The sequence below is a fragment of the Phoenix dactylifera genome, chromosome 8 (genome assembly GCF_051530095.1).
Source record: "Phoenix dactylifera cultivar Ajwa chromosome 8, Ajwa_hap1_PhDact_Kaust_v1.1, whole genome shotgun sequence".
Lineage (NCBI taxonomy): Eukaryota > Viridiplantae > Streptophyta > Magnoliopsida > Arecales > Arecaceae > Phoenix > Phoenix dactylifera.
The window spans coordinates 3,646,204-3,668,986 of record NC_143197.1 but is presented as its reverse complement, the minus strand read 5'-3'; the positions used below and the strand labels follow the sequence as shown (position 1 = coordinate 3,668,986).

Here is a 22,783-nt window from a genome sequence, read left to right as displayed (position 1 = left end):
ACCAACTTACCATAGATTACCTTAGGTCATATGCTCAATCTAGGATGTCTTTGAACATCCTGCTTTACCTCATTATTTCAAAGCATCTAAATTCACTTGTGCAACTTCATGTAGAAATTAAAACAAATTTTACAAATTCAAGATATTTTTGCAGTCAAATAATGAACAATTGACAAAATCCAAAAGTACTAAGACTAAGCTGGTAAGAAGTTTCTAATGTGCATTTTCACAATTCTCTATATGATTGATATGACATTTGCAATGTTGCTACCAAGTTTGGTTCAGCAATGAGTCCACCGGAGTGTGTGTCATCAAAAACAAAGAGTTGATTGAAATATTACTTTAAAGGTCAAAGAAAATGATACTTTAAAGGTAAGGAGGTGATGGAAATATTACTTCATCATTGATTGCAGCTACATAAAATATTTCAACAAACAATTTTCAAAGCAGAAAGATCCAAATTAAGAAATAATAAAAGGAAAGAAAAAAACATCATGAATTTGGAGAACTTGAAGAATTCTACCTTGACAGAGAAATTTTCACTTTGATGATCTAGATTTCGATGAATTCCTGTAACACAATCAAACATGTAAATTTAGTATAATTATAACTATAGAAAAGCACAAATTTTATGATTTATATGGTGCACCAACACATTTTTGTAAGGAGAAAGAGGCGAAATGCATGTAGATGAAACAGAAAAGAAATACGCAAAACAAAATAGAGATTATACTGCAGAGCAGAATGAGCCTGCTACAAGGGACAAAAATTGATCAGATCACGGCCATCCATCATACCCTAGTTTTCTTTCTTGATTAAACACGTGCGTGGCACGTGTCCGGCCCTAACCAGTTTTGACCCACCTACCGAACCCGCCTCCAATTCTTCCCTTCGTGATCGCGCCGCCGTACCCCTTTGTCCTCCGCCGCTTCGACCTGTCTCCTTCTCCGCCGTCCCTGTCGGCCACCGGCTCTCTCTCTCCCTCCGTTTCTTCTCTCTCGCTTCCCTGATTCCTGAGCTCCATCCGCCGCACCCTGCCCTAAAACCAGTAGCCGGTGAGTACTTTGTGGGTAATTCCATTATTTGATTCGTTCAACTTCGTTTCAATCAGGATGCCGCAACAAAATTCGGCAATCGGTCTTTCCTGGGCTCCAAAGGTGCCTCCTTTAACCAATGGGACCAAAAACAGCTCCGACAAATTACCCGGCCAAACAAAAGATTCTATTTGGAGATCTGACAACGAACTCGTGGATGGATTGTATGTTCCTCCTGCTGATCCGCGAAAGTTGAATAAATTGCTGAAGAAAAATGTTAAAGACACTGCTGGTGGAAGCTGGTAAATGGATGCCAAACTCTACTAATATTTAATCTTTCTCAATTAATTAGGGTTTTTGATGATTATTTGTGGCACAGGTTTGATATGCCTGCTCCTACTATCACTCCGGAGTTAAAGAAAGATCTTGAGATTCTCAAGGTAGCTTCTCTTAGCTTCTCGTCACTTATATAAATATATTTTAATTCATCAAATCATGGGTTTTTTGATTGATTCATATTTCGGTTCCAAGGTTTGGATGCACTGTGTATTTGTAATAAATAAAATGGAGGCATCATGTTTTAAGGTTCTTGGAGTAGCAGAAGTTGTTCACTAGCTTGTTGGGTAAATTTTCGATTTGCAACGTGAGGATGAGGTTTTGAACTAGACAGAGATGCTTAAAGAGTATTGTGGCTTACTTTCTTGTAGAATTCAGACAAGTAGGTATCGAGGGAGTTGTCTAAAGTATCTTCCTGTAGTAGTAAAGACAAACGATATAATCGTGGACGAAAAGTTCTGGAATCCATGCAAACAGTGTCCTCTCTGTGATACTAGCGTAAACTAATGGGGCATGGGATTCTTATTGCGTTCAAGAAGCATTCTAGCTTGATTTTGTCTTTTAAAGGTGGAACTTTGTTTCAGGAATCTTAACGAGGGATAATTCTCGTAGGAGAAAGTGATGCTCTGTGAGCTTGAGGAAACTATATTCTCATATGCTCTGCTGTGATTCTGGCATATTTTATGACATTATCACCAGTACAAAGGTTTAGCTGCTGTCACTGCCAACAGCAGATTGGAAGGGTCCTTCACCTAGCAGGGATAGATAAAGTCTGACAATTCAGTCATATGAAGCATGCTGCTGAGAGATTGGGAGAAACTGAGTCTTCGATGTGATTAGAGGGGTCGATAACATTGGCAAATATATAGTTACATTCACCTCTTTTTATAGGATGGCTGTTGGACAGTGGTAATTTGGGGCATTTGTAGTTTTGCCTTTTTCTTTTGCCACAACATCCTGCTTGGGGAGTTTCTATATACACAAGATCATCCCACTACCCCGCCCTCCTTTTTTTATTAAAAAAAATCCCACATGGCATTGTGGTTGGATGTATTTTATGGCAAATATTTGCTCCTGAGGCTGCTTGTGCATGTCATAGAGCTTGATATGCAATCCTCTTATGTTATTCATTAAATTGCAATTCCAAAGAATCTTATTATCTTATTCATTAAATTATGATGCCAGTCTCAGGTACGGTGCGAGAGCCCCTATACAATGTAGTTTAGATTCTTGGTTGTTCATCGAAGATGCCATAGGAATGTGTGTCTACTATTCTTGCACCTTCTTGTTCTGGTCATAGATTTTGAAGGTTAGTGTTAGATAACATTGTTCTGATTGAGGTTTATTTTTATACTTTTCTATATTTTGTACATTGATAGAAACATGCATTTTTATCATCTTATTCTAGTTGAAATATGTGTAAATATGATGCCTAAATTATATATGTGCCTAGACAGCATATATGCTGCAAGGATGTGTATGTGCTTCTTGTACTCATTAGTTTATTAGAGTCCGAAATATTGAAATTTGGTATCAGAGAACATTATGTTTGATTTTTGTGTAAGGGGTTTAAATTTTATTATGTCAGATGCATGGGTTGTTTCTGATAACTTCACTTCGGAGGTTTTACATTTTATTTGTGCTGCAGCTAAGGAGTGCTATCGATCCAAAGAGGCACTTCAAAAGGGGAGAGAAGTCCAAGACCCTCCCGAAGTATTTTCAGGCAAGTTGCTTGCTTTTGAAAATTATCTTTAATCACCAATCTGGTTTCATTTCAAATGATTATTATGTTTGTGAAAATCTGTTCAGGTGGGTACTGTTATTGAACCTGCATCTGAGTTCTTCTCGGGGAGGCTGACAAAGAAAGAGAGGAAGGCAACATTGGCAGATGAACTGCTATCTGATCATACCTTTAAGGCTTATAGGTGAGACAATTTGATCTCCAGCATTCTCCAATAAATTTAGATTGCAATCTAGAATTTCAAGTGGAAGTTTGCCTGTACAATTGAATATCAAACTTTGGTTTAAAAAATGTTGTCATTGTACATCCACGCCATTTGAAATTCTGGAGCAGGATATCATGTCCAAAACAGCCTGTTTTTTTAAACAGGTGAATTGTCTTGTAGTTATACAACTGGATTGTGCAATGATGAATTCTGACATGCCTACTGAATCTCTAATGCCAGATGCAATTTTATTATCATTAATAACTGAAACTATTCTACCATATTCGCTTTTACTGTGGTAACTTCGTCCTGCTTTTTTGTTTTTACAGCAGTTTACTAGGCCACTGAAACTCTTTAAATTTGCAAGGTATTTGTTTTGGTGATTTTTTTTGGTTCATATGAGTGTATTTCAAAATCTTGCAGAAAACGTAAGGTCCAAGAAATTGAGGAGCAACATCAACCTGGTGGTGTTGATAAGTGGAAGATTAAGGGTCGACAGACGTGGAAACGGGCCAAGCAAAGAAGGGAAAAAGCTGGTCATTAAGCTGATTGTTTGGATTAAAGAGAACAGACTGATCAGTAAAATGGAGAAACTTTTTCTCTCTTTTCCTTTTTCTCTTCTTCCCTTTTTTTGGGAAGCAGCAGTGTCATGGCAGAGTTGGAGGATATATGCCAAGGTTATTATCTGGAGGAGCCATTGTGTATCTAAATTTTACAGCCCTGTTTAGCATCTAATTGACAGTAGCAGAATGTGTGAAATCTATGATTGTTATTGGAGTAGAGAGGATTACAGACTCCATTTCATTCCTGTGGGGAACTGCATCTTGGTCGATCCTTGCTTGAGATTTTTTTTTCCGCTTTTCATGCTGCACAATTCATTCAAATTTTTCAGATGATCACTCTTGTATGATTCTTGCACATATATCTTGTTTTATCACCTCGACACTCATGGTAAATCTTTCAATTTGCAGGATGTCCAAGAATATTATTGTCAGTGGATATTTTTGAACAACTCATGCAATTTGTCATATGATAAATGTTAGAACCTTCTGTTTTAAGTCTTAAATTAGAGTTTTGATTCCTGAAATGCAGTAACGTGGCTAGAAATTTCAGTGTCTGGACACCCAATTCCTACTGACTGTTATTGTTATTTTTTAAAGCTTGTATGATCAACAACTGCCGGCTAAGTCGTTTGTTTCATTCCTGTCTTCTTCTTGGCCATTGACTATGCGAGTCCAAACGTGCGTAATGGCGTCTATGCCTGCAATAATAAATCCAGCCCCGAGGGAGAAGGCAGTAATCATATGGCCCATGGAAGCTACTGTAGTCCAGTAATCATGTGACAAGTGGCATTAGCACTTGTTTTCTTTTTGGTAAAAGTCTGCATTCGTGCACTTGGAATTTGCTTATGGAGACTAAAGGTGGAGATGCGAAGAAAGTGTCTTGGTCCGTCTGCTTAAAAATGATTTTCAGAAGAACCTGCTAAACAGCACAGAGAAGTTGCAGGATACCACCAGACTTTATTGGACTCCATATTTGAGTTCGTTTATTTATTTATTTATTTATTTAATAAAAAAAGATGATTTATATAGTTTTAGTATGATGACTACGTACAAGGCTATCCAGTCTTCAGCTTTGAGGTGCTTGGCCTAGAAAGCCACAACACTACTAAAGTAGGATTCCGTGCGTGTTTGTCAAAGGATCTCATGAGAGGCCTTTTTTTATTTCCTGATTCGTTTGTCAGCTCGTCCAGTGTCGCTGCCTGAAACAAAGCAATCTAATTGAAGCATATGAAAATATTATGTAGTTCAAAAAAGATGCACAAAAATTCTACAATCGAGGTCCAAATCAAGCTAATTGAAGCAAGATTAGTCTAATTGGGTTGTGCTCCCAAGAGTTTTTATCCAACTTTATTCAATATTTGACCTAGATTAGGTAAGTACATGGAACAACTTAAAACACACATTCTTACGGGACTCATGTCTCGCGTCAGGTCTGTAATGAAGCATTTCATTAAAATAAGTCTCTCAGGAAGCAAATACTTTATTTCCATTCTAAGGCTAAACATGATACATACATGCATACATGTATCACCTTATGAAATGTATTGAAAACTAAATACAAATGGATTTTTTTAAAAAGCTGACTATTTACATTCAATTTAACCGGTCATTGATTAATTGTAATAAATGGCCAAAAATACAAGACCAATCGATATTTGGTTAGCTATTGGTGCATGGCACTTATAAGAACTATGTTTCCCCACTTATCACTTATACAAGAGCAATATTTGGTCAATTGCTGTAATTAACTTTTTTAAAAAGATTAATTTGACAGGGAGTTACTAATGTAGGTAATGATCAAGAACAACCAATAAAGAGAGTCACCAGGATAAGGAACATGAAAAGAGGATAAGTATGCTGGAAATAATTACCAATCTATATCAAAAAAAAAAGAGAGAATCCTTCATGTATTCTCTAATTAGCCGGATTTGGATAAGGCTTTTATCCCTCTCATGCATACATACATACACGCATACCATGATGAGTTGTAGCGGTTTCTGCATGTATGACCTAGGTCTAAAACTTTTCAATGTGATGTTCAATTCTACCGTGCTGAAAATTAACTGAGTGTCAAAATAATTCCGCATCTTAAACACTTATTAGTTTATCATATTCTCTGGCATGATGGCTATTGTATTATGGAGAACACTTATTGGTATAATCAAATTAAACTTCCCATTCGTGTTTTCTATTTTACAATATTCTTATCCTATTAAAAAGTTTAAATCTTTTTTCTAGGGTACTAAATCATGCACAATGCTGGTCCACTTCACCAAGAGGATGCCAGCGATAGCAAATGAGAACAAGGAGACCAGGAAAGGCAACACCAAAGAAGATTGATGCCATGAAAGCAGCCATCATTCTCTTCTTCATATGGGACATCATCCTTCTCTTCACACCCTAAATATTAGTTTAACTTTCCCGCTTGTTCACCGTTAAAAATTTAAATTCATGTTTGCAGTTGGTTCTTTTTGAGAAAGATCAGATTTTGCCAACAATCTGATTCGATTCCTTCTATAAATTTTTCATTGTCATCCATACGTTGAACTTTTCCCCTCCCAAGCTTGGATTCCTACTATCTAACCTCACCAGACGCTCTTTCCTTGGCTTACAAAGCCAGAGCTGCAAAGTATTGATTTAATTAATACATAATTTTTAACTTACCAATGATAATATAAAATGAAAAAGATTTAAATCCTGTTGTTACTATTAATTTCCACAGTGGAGAGCGCACAGCCTTCATTTAGATTTCCTATCAACGTTTCTATTTTGGTGAGAAGGTCAGAATGTTGACAATGGAGGTGAATTTGGTCAGCACCGTGAGTTGCCTTATCTATGTTTTTTAGCGAAACATCTATGGTAGATCATAATTTATCTTTTTCTAGAAACGATCGAGTTAAGTATCTTCCAAAAGTGCTCTTCGACTGTCCCCCGAAATCGAAGACTAACTCCATATGGAATCATGGTGATTATGACTTAACTCCTGTCCTTCCCGTTTCTAAAAAAAAATCCACAAACCAAAACCGGGGGTCACCACCGGAAAGACTTGTGGTTTTGCTCAATTCCAAAAAAGCCCCTAGTTTCAGGCATTATTAATACTTGCTTGAAAACTAATGCCTTCTGCTAATATAAAAACCGACACCCTTCCACACGAATGGACACAAGTCAAAGATAAAAAATTTCGGAAAAAAAAAGTCGAACCGTCGTATCTTGGGGTTCCCTGATAGATGGAGACTAAAGTCGGGTTGGTTGATGCGACGGGGAAGCGGCCTGCGAACGGAGCGGTGGACAGCCCGCCGGAGACCCCCTTCCACCCTATCGTCCCGGCGACCCCCGCCTCCGGGGTAGCGACGATGGGCACCCTCGGACGACACCTGGCTCGCCGCCTCGTCGAGGTGGGCGTCTCCGACTTCTTCGCTGTCCCCGGCGACTTCAACCTCACCCTCCTAGACCACCTCATCGAGGAGCCCGGACTTCGCTTCATCGGCTGCTGCAACGAGCTCAACGCAGGCTACGCCGCCGACGGTTATGCCCGTGCCCGTGGCGTCGGCGCCTGCGTCGTCACCTTCACCGTCGGCGGCCTCAGCGTCCTCAACGCCATCGCCGGTGCCTACAGCGAGAATCTACCTGTAATCTGCATCGTTGGTGGCCCCAACTCCAATGATTTTGGCACCAACCGGATTCTCCACCACACCATCGGGATCTCCGATTTCACCCAGGAGCTCCGGTGCTTTCAGCCAGTCACTTGCCACCAGGTTCGCCGATAAATATTTATGCTCACCTTTCCGTTTCTTCCCTTCTCCTTCTTTCCTTTACGCTTGGTAATCGCAATTCATGCAGGTGGTGATCAATCACCTGGACGACGCCCATGAGCAAATTGATACGGCGATAGCCACTTGCCTTAGGGAGAGCAAGCCCGTCTACATCAGCATTAGCTGCAATCTCGCTGCCATTCCCCATCCCAGCTTCGGCCGGGACCCCATTCCCTACTCCATCTCGCCCAAGTAAGTGTTCGAAGTTGCCCCTTTGTTTTCTTCTTACGTCAATGTCTAGGAGGAACCAATCGGGAGCCAGGATGGCTCGTGATTCGACGTTCAGATGCATCTTTTTGAAGTCGATCGAATCATTTGAATCGTCAGGTGGAGTAACCAAGCGGCTCTCGAGGCGGCGGTGGAAGTGGCTGCAGAATTTCTAGACAAGGCGGTGAAGCCGGTCATGATCGGGGGCCCCAAACTCCGGGTGGCCAAGGCCGGCAAGGCCTTCGTGGAGCTGGCGGATGCTTGCGGCTACGCCGTGGCGGCGATGCCATCGGCCAAGGGGCTCGTGCCGGAGAGCCACCCCAGGTTCATCGGCACCTACTGGGGCTCGGTCAGCACTGCCTTCTGTGCTGAGATGGTGGAGTCCGCCGACGCCTACCTCTTCGCCGGTCCCATCTTCAACGACTACAGCTCCGTCGGGTATTCGCACCTCATCAAAAGGGAGAAGGCCGTCATCGTGCAACCCGACCGCGTGGTGATTGGCAACGGGCTGCAGTTCGGGTGCGTCCTCATGAAGGACTTCCTCCGGGCGCTCGCCAAGAGGCTCAAAAGCAACACCACTGCCTACGAGAATTACTGCCGGATCTTCGTGCCCAGTGGGCAGCCGCCTGAGAGCGGGCCCAAGGAGCCGTTGAGGGGGAATGTTCTCTTCAAGCACATCCAGGCGATGTTGTCGAGCAATTCTGCCGTCATTGCCGAGACCGGGGACTCATGGTTTAACTGCCAGAAGCTCAAACTGCCTGATGGTTGTGGGTGAGCATCATCAGCTTATTGGAAATCTGTGCACTTTATACCAACCAATGATGCTCTCTCTCTCTCTCTCCCTCTCTCGCCAAAATTTTTTTTCGTAGAGGCAAGTAATGGCTGTTGCCTTGCAGGTATGAGTTCCAAATGCAGTATGGATCGATTGGTTGGTCGGTGGGGGCGGCCTTGGGGTATGCCCAAGCTGCAAATGATAAGAGATTGATAGCCTGCATCGGCGACGGGAGTTTTCAGGTACTACGTACTTCTCATTTTACAAGATAGATGATAACATTCTGGTATAATTCCAGTATCGCACGATTGCATGAACACCGATCCGACTGTTAATTGATGCATTCCCATCCTCTTAACTTTTTGATATCTATAAAATTCAGGTGACAGCGCAGGACGTGTCGACGATGCTGCGTTGTGGGCAGAACAGCATCATCTTCCTCATAAACAATGGGGGTTATACAATTGAGGTGGAGATTCATGATGGCCCTTACAATGTCATCAAGAATTGGAACTACACTGCCTTGGTAGAAGCCATCCACAACGGCGAGGGCAACTGCTGGACTGCAAAGGTTAGCACTATGATAGCACACTTTGTTAACCAAATTATACGTTTAATTTAACAAGCGACTATCTGAACTTGTGCTTGCATGCGTAGGTTAAATGTGAGGAGGAGCTGAAGGAAGCAATTGCGACGTCGATGGGGCCGAAGAAAGACTGCTTGTGTTTCATTGAGGTCTTCCTGCACAAGGATGATGCGAGCAAAGAGCTGCTGGAGTGGGGTTCCAGGGTTTCTGCGGCCAACAGCAGGCCACCCAGTCCTCAGTAAACTAAATTGCTTTCTGAATTGCAGCGATCCGGGTTCGCGCTCATCATGGAATTGAATAATAACATTGCTAAAACTCATAGAGGCGTATCCCTATTTGGCGGTTTTATTTACATATGGTTGCTGTTGCAGTGATTTGGCATGCATGATCTTTGAGTTGGTGTTCTTTTATTGTATCGGCAGCAAATTGAATTAGCTATTTACCACCATACTTGTTCAGAAATTTTTTTAAATGCTTTTGGTATTTATTAAGATGCATCGGGGAATTATTACAGGTATCTACAACAAACATAATAACTTTTAATGCTCCATGAGAAAATTTCATCTCCCTTTCTCATTTCTATGCTCATAAAATTTCTATCCAAGTTATGGAAGAAAATTGCTACTAATTCCATATAACAACCAGTTTTGTTGTTATGTCCTCGCTAGCAACAAGCATAGGAAAATAAAAATTTATGGTTTTGAATATGCTTTAGGACCAACTAGTAAGAGCTCACCAAGAAGCCACTGACCAACCAGTCAAAGCCTGTCATGACGTTGATCCTAGAGGTGCACAGAGAGCCCCTCAAATTTCAAATTTTTCTCCAAATTAGCGACAGTTTGGCCACGATCGCAAACGATTTCCATAACTGCTTGACGATCGAGTAAGTTGCGTGGATGGAACGCCCGTGTATGATTTTTGGGATATGTGATCAATTACCAAAAAATGGTCGATCCGCATTTCGATTTCCTTGGCGATGGGTGCCAAGCCTCGCTTATATAAACAACTCCTAGGAGATCCTCCAAGTAAGTGCATTTGAGCTCTTTTGCTTCCTTACGTTGCCACTCTACCACTCTCACAACACATTCATTATTTTCTGAGAGTCTATCTGATTTAAGCATCGGAAAATCCTCCACCCGATACTATTTGACAAAAGGACTTTCTTGTTTTTGTCTTTTTTAGGTCGGATCCAGTATCAGAGCGAAAATTCAAACAAGGTTTTTGTCGTTCAACATCACCTCAAGAACGACTAGCATTGGAGCCAACACCATCCGAGTGAACTAGCTACCGAACCACCATCTCATGATGGGAAGGGTCACTTTGATAAGATCAGTGTTCAGTTCCACTCCAAACACCAGTTTGTTAACTGCTTTGTAAAGGGGGCTTAGGTATCTAATCCTTAATGATTGGGAGAGAGGCATTGATTGTGAGGTATGCTGCGAGGATTTTACTTGAGCCTACTAGCTTTTGGCCTCAATGATGCAAGCCAAGTATGGGCTGGACATGTCAGATATAGATTTTCAACCAAGCTGCAATTGTTCCTTCATATGAAAAGAGACATGTGCCCATGCTCAAATGGTGTCATCCAGCATCAGATAGTGTATAGGAGATGGACAGCAGTGAGAGTGATAGAGGATGCATGGATGATGGAGTTGCCTCTCATGCAATGGCCAACCATGATAAACTAGGAGATTGTTGCGAGTATGCGGGTGTGTGATTTGTGGGTCTCAGACAAGAGTAGGTGGAATGCTACTCTTGTTTCCCACTTGTTTCGCGACCAACCAGCTTGCAAAGTTCTATCTATGGCCATACCTAGGCATGAGGTCCTTGATAGAAAGGTGTGGAGATTCACTTGCACCTCAAAGGTGAGGGCTAGGGATCCATATCAGCTCTATAGAGATACACCGAGGTAGAGTATTGACTGTACGTGGGTTTGGAAGCTTGGCGTCCATCCCAAAATTGCTCTCTTTTTGTGGAAGATGGCTTGGGATCGTACCCAAAGTCTCAAGCATAAGAGGATTGAGTATCTAGTCCATTTGTAATCGCTGCCCAACAAAGGAGGAGTCTATTGCTCATGTTTTTTTTTTTCAATTCCTAGTGCAGCCTAGATCTGGGGGCTATCTGTTACCCTTAGGGAGGTCTTTTAGTCTACTTCGCTGGTTGAGATCTTTCTTAACTATCTGAAGGAGTGTACGAGCAGAGTTTCTTCTCACCCCTACGGCATACATGCCATTTATGCAGCTTACCACATCTAGCCAACTAGAAATACTCAGATTTTTGAGAGCAGCTTTCAGCCTCCGAGATTCACCCTCGAGCTGGCTCTCTTAGGCTGCTGAGCTCATTCACCCTTCTACTATCGGAGGTCCATTAATAGCGGAGTATACCTGAGATTCTCATCAGCAATGCTTGCAACCTGGATAATTTTCATCACTTATGAATCTTTACCTCCTAGCTTCCTCAAAGTGAATTTTTATGGTAGTGTGCTGGACAGTAGTTGAAAAGGCAGGGCAACTCTGGTGGGCAGATTTGAAACGATTTTGATTCAATTTCTTTTGCCCTTTGTAATATTTTATTTTTAATTTTATTTGATGTATTTATACTAAAATAGTATGACTCTTCCTTCCCCCTCGAAAAGAAAAAACAGAAAAAAGCACGTGGCACTTGCATTTTCTAGAACTATAAAGAAAACAAAATCTAGTTTGCCTTTCTCCTCCTCCTGTCTCCCTCCGCCACCGCCGCCGCAATATTATTTTCTATTACTGTCTACCGTTACCCGCTTCTTTTTTTTTCCCCCGCTTCAATGGCTAGCTATTGTTTACTTTTCAAATAAATTCACGGCGACGGGCTATAACAGCCTAACAGGCTTCCAGGCCCGCCGACTGGATCGCTGGACAAGTACTGGACCAAGATCTCAAGATAGATGCCAACCTCCCATTCCACTGACTTTTGGGCCATATTTGTTTATAGCCGATGCAATAGATAGTTAGTAGAAGTTCAGTTTTTTCTTGAGACTTTTCTCCTTTGTATACCAAAAAAAAAAAAAAAAAACTTTTATGTCCCTCCCATGTATGATAGCTACTTAAACCACGGTATTCGGGAACATTCGTTTTGCTTTTTGGGTTGGTAAATATTCGTTTTGTTCGACCCTTGGCTTCCTGGAAGACTCTACACGCCAAAACCAGAGAAAGCCACTGGTATTATTACACCCACGATTATCAAACAAACGCCGCAACTGTTTTTGCCAAACCGCCACTCTGGTCTGGCTTACCAACCCCATCACATGCCGCATGCTGACCAAGAGAACACCGATTGGACGGTCATGATACCTCGGTGCGGTCGCGATCCACGATCGAGACCCACAGCACCCCCCCCCCCCCCCCCCCCCCCCTCCCGGGGAACGCGTTTGTCAAAAACAGCTCGGTGGTTTTCCTCGCAATGCCGCCCCTGGGTTTTCACCACTCATTAACTACGGGATTAATTAATTAAATAATTTCCCTTTCCTCTAATAAATAGAGCCCGTCCGCCCCCCAAAACAACGCACGTCAAAGCGGACCGCAACTTCCTTAGCTCTCTGTTTCTTTCCCAATAGTAGTAGTGCTTCATTATGGACACCAAGGTTGGATCGATGGACGTGGCGGCGGAGACGACGGCCAACGGCTTGGTCGGTTTACCGCCGGCCAAACCTTGCCATCCGATCATACCGGTGGCCCCAGCCTCCGGGCTGGGGGAGGCCACCCTCGGCCGGCACCTGGCCCGCCGCCTCGTCCAGGTCGGCGTCAACGACGTCTTCTCCGTACCCGGCGACTTCAATCTCACCCTCCTCGACCACCTCCTCGCCGAGCCCGGCCTCCGCCTCGTCGGGTGCTGCAACGAGCTCAACGCCGGCTACGCCGCCGACGGCTATGCCCGTGCCCGCGGCGTCGGCGCCTGCGTCGTTACCTTCACCGTCGGCGGCCTCAGCGTCCTCAACGCTATCGCCGGCGCCTACAGCGAGAATCTCCCGGTCATCTGCATCGTCGGCGGCCCCAACTCCAACGACTACGGCACCAACCGGATCCTCCACCACACCATCGGCCTCTCCGACTTCACCCAGGAGCTCCGCTGCTTCCAGACCGTCACCTGCTTCCAGGTACCAGCAATAAGGTTTCTCGTTTCGATCCCCTTCGCCGATTTGAGTCCTCTCTGATTCTTCGGATCTGTATCACAGTCGGTGGTGAATAACCTCGAGGACGCCCACGAGCTCATCGACACCGCCATCTCCACTGCTCTCAAGGAGAGCAAGCCAGTCTACATCAGCATTAGCTGCAATCTCCCCGCCATCCCTCACCCCACCTTCAGCCGAGAGCCCGTCCCCTTTTTCCTCTCCCCCAAGTGAGCATCTCCCCTGGTTTCTCCTCTTTTTTTTTTAAATTTGTATTCCTGATCCTAAATCGTTCGAGGATTGGATTTTTTGAGGTTTTTTTTTTTTATTGATGGATTTTGGTCGGTGGAACCATCAGATTGAGCAACCAGATGGGTCTGGAGGCGGCGGTGGAGGCGACGGCGGAGTTCTTGAACAAGGCCGTGAAGCCGGTCTTGGTGGGCGGCCCCAAAATCCGGGTGGCTAAGGCCGGCCAGGCCTTCGTGGAGCTGGCCGATGCTTGTGGGTACCCAGTGGCCGTGATGCCCTCGGCCAAGGGCCTCGTACCGGAGCACCACCCGAGCTTCATCGGCACCTACTGGGGCGCCGTCAGCACCGCCTTCTGCGCCGAGATTGTGGAGTCCGCGGATGCCTACCTCTTCGCGGGCCCCATCTTCAACGACTACAGCTCCGTCGGGTATTCGCTCCTAATTAAGAAGGAGAAGGCCATCATCGTGCAGCCCGAGCGGGTGGTGATCGCCAACGGCCCGACCTTCGGATGCATTCTGATGAAGGACTTTCTTCGAGCACTCGGCGAGCGGCTCAAGAGGAATACTACTGCTTACGAGAACTACCGCCGGATCTTTGTGCCCGATGGGCAGCCTCCAGAATGCAAGCCCAAGGAGCCTTTGAGGGTGAATATTCTCTTCAAGCACATCCAGAAGATGCTGTCGGGCAATACCGCCGTGATCGCCGAGACCGGGGACTCATGGTTTAATTGCCAGAAGCTCAAATTGCCAGAGGGCTGTGGGTAAGCTCCTCCATTCATAAATCACTTCAAACTCCCAAGCGATGCCATTTTCCAACCTATCTTTTGTCATGTTGCAAATAATGAAAGATTGCTTGTTGCCTCGTAGATATGAGTTCCAAATGCAGTATGGATCCATTGGTTGGTCGGTGGGGGCCACTCTGGGGTATGCCCAGGCTGCAAGGGGGAAGCGTGTTATCGCCTGCATCGGTGATGGGAGCTTTCAGGTATTGTCTTGTAATTGAATGTGAGATGATGGAACTCCGATATGATGATCGAACTCTAATCCTTATCTCTGGTGCAAAATTCAGGTGACGGCGCAGGACGTGTCGACGATGCTGCGTTGTGGGCAGAACAGCATCATCTTCCTCGTTAACAATGGGGGTTATACCATTGAGGTGGAAATCCATGATGGCCCTTACAATGTCATCAAGAACTGGAACTACACTGCCTTCATGGACGCGATCCACAATGGCGAGGGCAAATGCTGGACTTCAAAGGTTCGCTGTGAAGAGGAGCTCAAGGAGGCGATTGATACAGCAATGGGGCCAAAGAAAGACTGCTTCTGTTTCATTGAAGTCATCGTGCACAAGGATGATACGAGCAAGGAGCTCCTTGAGTGGGGTTCAAGGGTTTCAGCGGCCAACAGCAGGCCACCCAATCCCCAGTAATCTCTTTTTAGAAGTCGAATTATCTGAACTGAGTCCGTAGCTTCTTTCTTTCGTAATGTTCTGCCGGTTGCCGAGATAGACCTCTTGTTATTTGCCCGCCAATAAATTCGTGTCCTTATTACCTTAAATCAACTGAATGAAAGCCTTTTCTTTTTACCTTGGTTCTCTTGATGCGAAACATTCAGCTAATTGCTTGGACTGGTGTCAGTTGAGGTGGATGCTGGTATTTTGTTGATTAAATGCTGTAACGGGAGGTTCTCCATGGACACTGAATTAGGCAATGTATCGACAACGTTGCGATGTGCTTGGTGTTATAAATCTCAAGCACAGGTCGGATGCAATGAATCTGATCCAAACCGGAAGAAGCCTTTTTTTTTTTTTTCCTTTATGCAGCAAATGTTCCTCCTCCAGGGGGAAAGGCCCTTCCGGACATCCAGCGCAGGAATCTTATCGGGTCTGTTGGTTGGTCATTGGGGGGTGTCCCATGTGATTGGGTGATTCTTTTATTCTTTGTCTTTTATATGGCTTCGAATATTGATTGAGGCGTGATGTTCACGATTTGCTAATTTTCATGTAGGTTATTTACTTTTTTTTTTTTACGACTATATAAATACTATTTGAATTTCATCTTTTTTTCAATATGAAACTTAAAAAATATACAAGATAAAAAAAAAAAAAAAAAGGTAGACTTGAAAGTTTGAAATACTCCAACAGAGGGCGACAACCATATGCACGCATTTTTTTTTTTTTTTTTTGCTAATACGGATGGATCATACCTGACGGGTACGGATACACCCAATAAAGTCAAAAAATAGGATACATCGGAGTGCCAAAGGCAGCTCCCCATCTTCAGTCCACAAGGTGTCTCCGAAATGGCGAGCTACATATGCAGCCACCCAATCCGCAGCATCATTGGCTTCACGGTAGATATGCTTAGCCTGAAAGGCCCATCCATCCCTCGCCATGGTCCATATGTCACGAAGCAATGGGTGGTCACTGTCGTCACTCATAGGACTCTCTCGGATCCAACTGATAACGGTGACTGAATCACTCTCTAGGATGATAGACCTAGTCTATAACACGCACCGGGCATGTCGAAGGCCAGCCCAGGCAGCTCTTAGCTCCGCGCTCGGAACCGAGGTGTCAAATAAATGACTGCCACCAACGGCCACAACTCTAGCGAAGGTCCCGAATGACGAAACCCGCACCTCCCCTTGCGCCACCATCCAGGACTGATCCATCAAAGTTGACCTTGAGGAAATTTGGGGATGGGGGCTTCCAGGTGATAAACACCGTGTGGGATACATCCTTTGGTATGGTTATTGAGCTACACCTTACCCTGATCCAGCCCAACAAGATCCTTAGCCTGAGGTCCCATGAGGCCATTTGCCTTTCCGGTCTGCATGTCTAACTTGTAATTGATTCTGCATGCCTGGTCATTTTGAGCAGAACCAAGATAAAAGCCGCTCTAGTACAACAAGTGATTTAACAGGACAAGAAAGAAATTAGAGTGCGTCGAGCTTGATGAAACCGGACAAACGCAGGCAGGAGCACATGCTTGGCGCATCATTAAGATTTTTTTTTTTTAAAAAAAAATAAAAGTATCATATATATAACATGTACGAATAGAACTAAAAAAATCAAAAACCAATACATCTCGAAAAGCACTGAACAACTTCACCTCTCCCACTCCGAGGTGGTCTCTGAAATGGTTGACAACAACAAAAGCCGCCCAATCTACGGCTCCATTGGCCTCTCTAAATACATGCTTCGTCTGAAGTACTGTTCCACTACAAACCATCGTCCGGGTATCTCTTAGAAGCGGATGGTGATCACCAACCCCTTCCGAAACCTGCAGAATCCAGCCAATGATCGTCGCAACATCTCGAAAAGCACTGGACAACTTCGCCTCTCCCACTCCGAGATGGTCTTTGAAATGGTTGGCAACAAAAGAAGCTGCCCAATCTATGGCTCCATTGGCCTCTCTAAACACATGCTTCGCCTGAAGTACTATCCCACTACAAACAATGGTCCGGATATCTCTTAGAAGCGGATGGTGATCGCCGATCCCTTCCGAAACCTGCAGAATCCAGCCAATGATCGCCGCAGAGTTACCCTCCAAATGAACCTCTCTCTCCTGCAAGGCACGCCGTACGTAGCACAATCTAAATCAGGCCGCTTTCAGTTCCGTCTCTGGCACCGAGATGTCGAACAAGCGGCAACCCTCACAGTTTAGATGATGGTGACGCAAGTTAGCCGTTGTGGAAAAGTTTACATGGAAACTTTGCAATTAGCAACACGAGATTTCAGCCTTGGATATTAGAAGTGCACTCCAACATCAATGGCAGTGTAACTCCATTGTCAACAGCTTTTCGTTACCATTTATCTTGCTCCTCCATACTTATCGATTTCCAATTTTTTTAGTTCAAGCGTGTCGAGTCAAAACCCTGGTTTATAACAGAGGGGAACTTGCCGCGCAGTTGGGACCTGTAAGATGGCTATAACAGAAAAAATTGTTATTATGCCAAAATTAACTAAAGCAAGAAAATAATAAGAAAAATAAAAAAAAATACATTAATTCTAAATGCACTCGGAATCGACCTCTCTGTCAACGTGGACGCGCCGATCTATAGAAGTTCACCACATAGTCATTAAGGGCGCCCTAAAATATTCAAACCTTCTCTCGCGGCCTGCCATTAAAGCTCGGACAACGATCCCGCATGCATAACGCACGGGTGGCTACCAAACCGTTAAAGTGCGTGACCATCCTACTTGATAATTGACGCCAACTCTCGCCTATATAAGCTGTGCCCGGGGGACGTCCAGGTATGTGCTCTTGACATCCCCCACACGTACATTGCCACTATCCCTCTCAAATCTCCACAGTTTTCTGAAGGTCCTTATCTAACTTTGGCATCGGAAGGTCCCTCGATGGACAAACTCCAATAACTAAACTTTTTTTTTTTTTTGTTTCAGGTCGGACAGCTTGCATCAAATCCTTCAACCGAGCACCACCACACCACCAACCACTCTTAAGCTTAGAGCTAGACCGGCTGGTAGCCTAGACCGACCTTGCGGTCCAACCTGAGTCTTTGTCGACCTCATCAGCACCACTCTTAAAGCGCCTCAAGGTTGGGCCGAATCTTTGGCGGCATTAATATATATCCAAACCAAAATATGAAAGATGCAGTCTTCTCTCAAGAATTTTTCAGCCCACTTCACTCCCAAAGCATGCATTTTCTTCAACAAAGGAAGGTGTTCCTTCCAGTCACCTGCAAGACAGTCAAGACCATGCAATCTTGATATAGCACCAGAATGTTCTTTTTTGCCTGCAAAATGATGTTACTTATTTAAAGATATAGCACAAAACCACCATGATAGAACTAGGGGTGGAGGCCAGTTAAAAACTTGGATGTTTGATTAAAATGCCAGACCTTGGGATAGAGATCGATCAGTCAAGACAGCATATGCATCTAATATCTCCATGGCCGCATTCTGTTCCTCTCACGATGTATGGCAATCTCATGAAGAGCTTGGGCCCACAACTCCACGTTCTTTTGGCACCAACAGCAGTCTTTCTGTTCTTATCATGGCGTTTTGATGCATCAGAACTAATTCCAGACTCTGCAAATCCATGATGGTCATGCTGCGTGTTATGTTTGTCCTTCAAACCAGAATCAGCCAGAATTCCTATGGATATTTCTTGTTCCTTTCAAAATCATAAGAATCTCTCGTTTGATCTTCTGATCACTCTGTGGAAAAATAAGTATGCATCACGAAGAACCTTGCATCCTTTGGGAAAGTCATTTTTAAGACAGTTTGGCCTCTGCTGACTCATGTTTGGTCCAAGAACCTGCATAACGTAAGTCACTCTCATGGAAGCGGGATGGAAGCAGAGTTCCCAGGGCTCATTCCTTGGTCGCAATTTCCAGTGATTTACCTGCTGCATTGATACAAACCCTGAATTATCTAAACATCATCCAAATTGTCAACACTGGAATTTTAGTTTCGGGCATTGTAGTATACCTGCAAGGAGGTGTAGAGGGCCGCAAATGGTGTGTGTCTCGTGCAAGGAGGTCTGGTGTATGTCTGTAAATCGTAGCCGTCGATCTGGTCCGGCGATAGATGTTTTGAAAATCTTTAAAAATAATAATAATAAAAAAAGAGATCTGATTCCAAAAAATCATGTGGCTGCTGGGATTCGAGCCCAGGTCTCCACGGCCACAACGTGGAATTCTAACCACTAAACTACAGCCACCGGTGGATACAAGGTTCATCTGGATTTTGTAAATATACGTTAACAGGGATCAGAACCTCCCCTTCAAAAGGCATTGGAAGAAAATAATTCTGGAGTCCGTAAAGAATTTGAAGAAAACTTTAAATTTCAAGATTCCTTTTAAAGAGACAAGGATTCCTGCTACAAATTTTAGATTTCAAACATTTTTCGGAGGGCTATATATTGTAAGAGTGCATTGGCAATTTAGTCTGACAAAGAAATGATAGAAATATGATATCACAAGCATTGTAAATTGTCCATGATTCTAAGTGATCAAGCTAATTGTTGCTGCAGAAATTCGATCCGACCTTGGCACTAAGTGAGATGCTGGTCGTCTGCTGATCCGTCAAATCTCCAAAAGTAAGATCACGACTTTTTTTTAGTGCCAACCTATTGCTGCAAAATTCAACCTGACCTTGGTGCCAAGGGGGGTATAGGGATGGAGAGCTAGGAGGGTTGTCTATTGAGGCCAGTAAGGTTGTCCTAAGGTTTAGCGCTAGTCTTCAAGCTATTGTAAAAAAAGCTGTGTGATGTTGGTCATGCTTGGTTTAGTGCTCCTATGCTTGATCCGACCTATAAAAACATGGAAATCCACTTGCCTAAGAGTGTTTGGCAAAAACCCACCAATGCCTTTGTCAGGTGCTAACATTAAGGAATAGATGGACTTTGAGATAGCAAAAAGGCACCATGGTGGTAGAGCTGAGAAGAATTTACTTAGAGGGCCCTCGAGTATGCTTTATATGGACAAGGGTTGGCGCCCATTGTTAAGCAAATTGGATATATGTGTTGGCTGTTATAGTAACAGCCCGCACATTTTGCCCAAAAATCATTCCCATGTATTTTTCCTGCGCGAATAGTTTGCATGTTGCACACGTAAGGAAACTATTTGTAATCGTAGGCCGAACTATCACCAATTGGAGAAAAGTTTGATATTTGAAAAACTTTCTACGTGCCTTCAGCCTTTTAGGTCGACCATATAGTGGGCTCTCAATGATTAGCTTGCGACTGCTTGGCGAACTCTTCTTGCCACATCAGCTTTGGTCAGTTCCAAGGTATATCACTAACTATATTGTATTGAGTGCAAATTTGTAAAGGGCATTCATTTTAAAATAAATATGATGTATAACATTGTCTTTTCTACATTTTGCATGTTATTTTGCCCGAGTCATGTAAAATACCTTATCCGGTTATCCACAGTGTAACATCAAACTAACTATTGCATGTTTGCCGATCCTTGCATGACGTGGTTAGGAAAATTCAGAGTTCTAATGTGAAGTCGATCTATCAGCTGAAGCTCCCTGGAGATTATATATTTGACTTGATTTTGATGCCATGTGCGCCCTGAAAAGGTTAGAATTTTCACTTGGCTGGCCTCCAAAGACAAATTTCTCATATCGCCAAAGTTGATTAAAAGAAATTGAACTATGACTTATACCGAGGTTAATTACTGAATTAACGATACCGGAAGACAAGAATAAGCCCTAGCGGTTGTTAAGGCATCTAAATTAAATTTTTGTTGAAACATTGATGGAGATAGCTTCATCCCAAACATTTTCCCATGGATGAGAATAAATTTACAGTAGCTTTGTCTGTCCATAGAAGAGATAGGCTTCCTAGAGCAAAGTTAGAAGCCTAGGACCAGTAGAGGTAGTGCAATTAAGTCAATCATATGGTGCTTTCTGTGAGCATTTGTACCCGACAATAAAGTAATAAAGCGAGGAAGCCAATCGACATATCCACCATGCATCTAAATTGACGTTTCAAATCCACTATCACTACTTTATTCAACTTGATGGAGTGCTAGCAATTATGTAAATGCTTCTAGATCATCTTTCCAGATAAATTTCAATTTTGTATTAGCCCCTAAACAGGATTATGAAGCCCATGCAACATGGTTCCTAAGATGGCATGCAACATGTATGTATGGTGCAAGCCCATGCTTCATATTCCCTTGTGCGTTCCTTTATGATCTTTTTTTTTTTTTTTTTTTTGATTAAAAGCGACATTCGTATAGTTCTCACATGAGTACAATCTGCCAAATCAAGAGAAAGAAAATAATACACTGCCAAATCAAGAGAAAGAAAATAATACAACAGGTAGGGCATATCTCCCAGTCTATAGCCATTCATCCTAGTGCAGCCATATTGACAAGGAGAAATACTAAAAGAATTTTGCAACTATCAAACATTAATTAGCTCTTCAAGTTATATAACTAATGTTGGAATGACAGTTCATTTCCAATATATAATCAATTTTTATTATGCAAATATAATTATAATTATGGTAGTTCCATTCTTTCCATGCAACGGCTAAATAATCTCTTATTGTAGCTCCAAAATTCAAAGTTTTTTTTTCTTTTGATATGGTAAATGACATAGAATATAACCGCTATTAATACATAAAGGCGCACCATAAGCCTTGCTGATGGTGACAACCACACTATGAAAGCGCTTGAAGATTTTTTTTTTTTTTTAACCCCTCTACTTCCTCACAATTTTACAATGCTAGTGGGGATGGATGTTTCACCTATCGGTTCACCGAACTTCTAGAAGAAATTGATTATCATATGTTATGATACCGTAAGCGACTAATTGGGTGCCGCACCCTTTCGCATTGAGTATAATAATAGGTTTGATCACCTTGCGTCAAGCTTCTTGCCTCAATCTCGAGCATGATTAGGGTGCAATTTGGGTTCCGTTTTAGGTTCTTACAGAGAAGCCCATATTTGTAACGTATGAAAGATCTTTGGCCGTTAGTTACACGTCGCACTTCAAGGAGGCGCTGCTGACCTGCCACGTCACCTCTCCAACCGGGTGCTCCGTTCGCGCAACATCTGACCGAGGACGACGTTCAAACGCGCTGACGCGATCTGGCCGTTAGCGCCCGACTATCCGGCGGTTAATATCGTTGGGCCCCACACCGATCGGTGGGCGTCTGACGGTGGGCCCCAAGCGAAACCTCCTACCAGCTGTCCTGCGTCCTTCCAAATACGATCCCGTCAAATCCGAAACGGCAAGTCAAAACCTTGACGTCAGCTATCCAGCTGTACATCTTGCTTGCAGCGTGCTCCGCACGAGCCGTGTAATGACAGTCTAACGGGTATTAGTATAGCGAGGGCCCACAAAATGCTGTAACCGCTTGTATCTTTCCATTGCGTAATTAAGGATCGAGATTATGAAACGGTGATAACAAAAACCGAGCGCCGTTAAAGTCGACGTTGGTAACGGCACTCTATCATAACGCTATTGGTTTTACCGAGCAACGGACAAATGTACGGTTTAGGGGGGGCGACGGAATGAACCCTTTCAACCGTATCGCTGCCGTTATGGGTTCCGTTGAGCCGTTACGCCGGCCTTTTTGAACGGATCGATGGCGTTACGATAGCAAGAGTACGGTGTGAGGCTCGCACGTGGGAGGGTGACGGTGTGGAAGC

General features: G+C 43.6%; 3 protein-coding genes and 1 non-coding gene across 4 annotated transcripts; 3 read left to right on the top strand and 1 right to left on the bottom strand.

Moving 5' to 3' along the window:
* Positions 1-893: 893 nt before the first annotated feature.
* Positions 894-4,207, top strand: LOC103695775 (rRNA-processing protein fcf2-like). The gene is made up of 5 exons (XM_008777184.6): positions 894-1,336; positions 1,414-1,474; positions 3,019-3,093; positions 3,180-3,295; positions 3,740-4,207. The coding sequence occupies exons 1-5, from the start codon at positions 1,113-1,115 to the stop codon at positions 3,858-3,860; spliced, it is 597 nt and encodes a 198-aa protein (XP_008775406.4). The 5' UTR covers positions 894-1,112; the 3' UTR covers positions 3,861-4,207.
* Positions 4,208-7,009: 2,802 nt separating this feature from the next.
* On the top strand, positions 7,010-9,635 carry LOC103695776 (pyruvate decarboxylase 2-like). Its single transcript, XM_008777185.6, has 6 exons — positions 7,010-7,634; positions 7,720-7,883; positions 8,019-8,669; positions 8,795-8,912; positions 9,053-9,241; positions 9,328-9,635. Exons 1-6 carry the CDS (start codon positions 7,107-7,109, stop codon positions 9,496-9,498), a joined length of 1,821 nt encoding a protein of 606 aa, XP_008775407.4. The 5' UTR covers positions 7,010-7,106; the 3' UTR covers positions 9,499-9,635.
* Positions 9,636-12,777: 3,142 nt separating this feature from the next.
* On the top strand, positions 12,778-15,230 carry LOC103695777 (pyruvate decarboxylase 1). Its single transcript, XM_008777186.6, has 5 exons — positions 12,778-13,385; positions 13,464-13,627; positions 13,756-14,406; positions 14,513-14,630; positions 14,715-15,230. The coding sequence occupies exons 1-5, from the start codon at positions 12,861-12,863 to the stop codon at positions 15,072-15,074; spliced, it is 1,818 nt and encodes a 605-aa protein (XP_008775408.2). The 5' UTR covers positions 12,778-12,860; the 3' UTR covers positions 15,075-15,230.
* A 4,030-nt stretch (positions 15,231-19,260) lies between these two features.
* TRNAH-GUG (transfer RNA histidin (anticodon GUG)) lies at positions 19,261-19,332 on the bottom strand. The gene has a single exon. It is a non-coding gene; the product is annotated as a tRNA-His (tRNA).
* Positions 19,333-22,783: the final 3,451 nt, after the last annotated feature.

Coding starts and splice junctions, on each gene's coding strand:
- LOC103695776 (XM_008777185.6), top strand. CDS start 7,107: ATGGAGACTAAAGTCGGGTTGGTTGATGCGACGGGGAAGCGGCCTGCG. Junction 7,635..7,719: donor AGCCAGTCACTTGCCACCAG/GTTCGCCGATAA, acceptor CAATTCATGCAG/GTGGTGATCAATCACCTGGA. Junction 8,670..8,794: donor AAACTGCCTGATGGTTGTGG/GTGAGCATCATC, acceptor GTTGCCTTGCAG/GTATGAGTTCCAAATGCAGT.
- LOC103695777 (XM_008777186.6), top strand. CDS start 12,861: ATGGACACCAAGGTTGGATCGATGGACGTGGCGGCGGAGACGACGGCC. Junction 13,628..13,755: donor CCCTTTTTCCTCTCCCCCAA/GTGAGCATCTCC, acceptor TGGAACCATCAG/ATTGAGCAACCAGATGGGTC. Junction 14,407..14,512: donor AAATTGCCAGAGGGCTGTGG/GTAAGCTCCTCC, acceptor GTTGCCTCGTAG/ATATGAGTTCCAAATGCAGT.
- LOC103695775 (XM_008777184.6), top strand. CDS start 1,113: ATGCCGCAACAAAATTCGGCAATCGGTCTTTCCTGGGCTCCAAAGGTG. Junction 1,337..1,413: donor GACACTGCTGGTGGAAGCTG/GTAAATGGATGC, acceptor TTTGTGGCACAG/GTTTGATATGCCTGCTCCTA. Junction 1,475..3,018: donor AAGATCTTGAGATTCTCAAG/GTAGCTTCTCTT, acceptor TTTGTGCTGCAG/CTAAGGAGTGCTATCGATCC.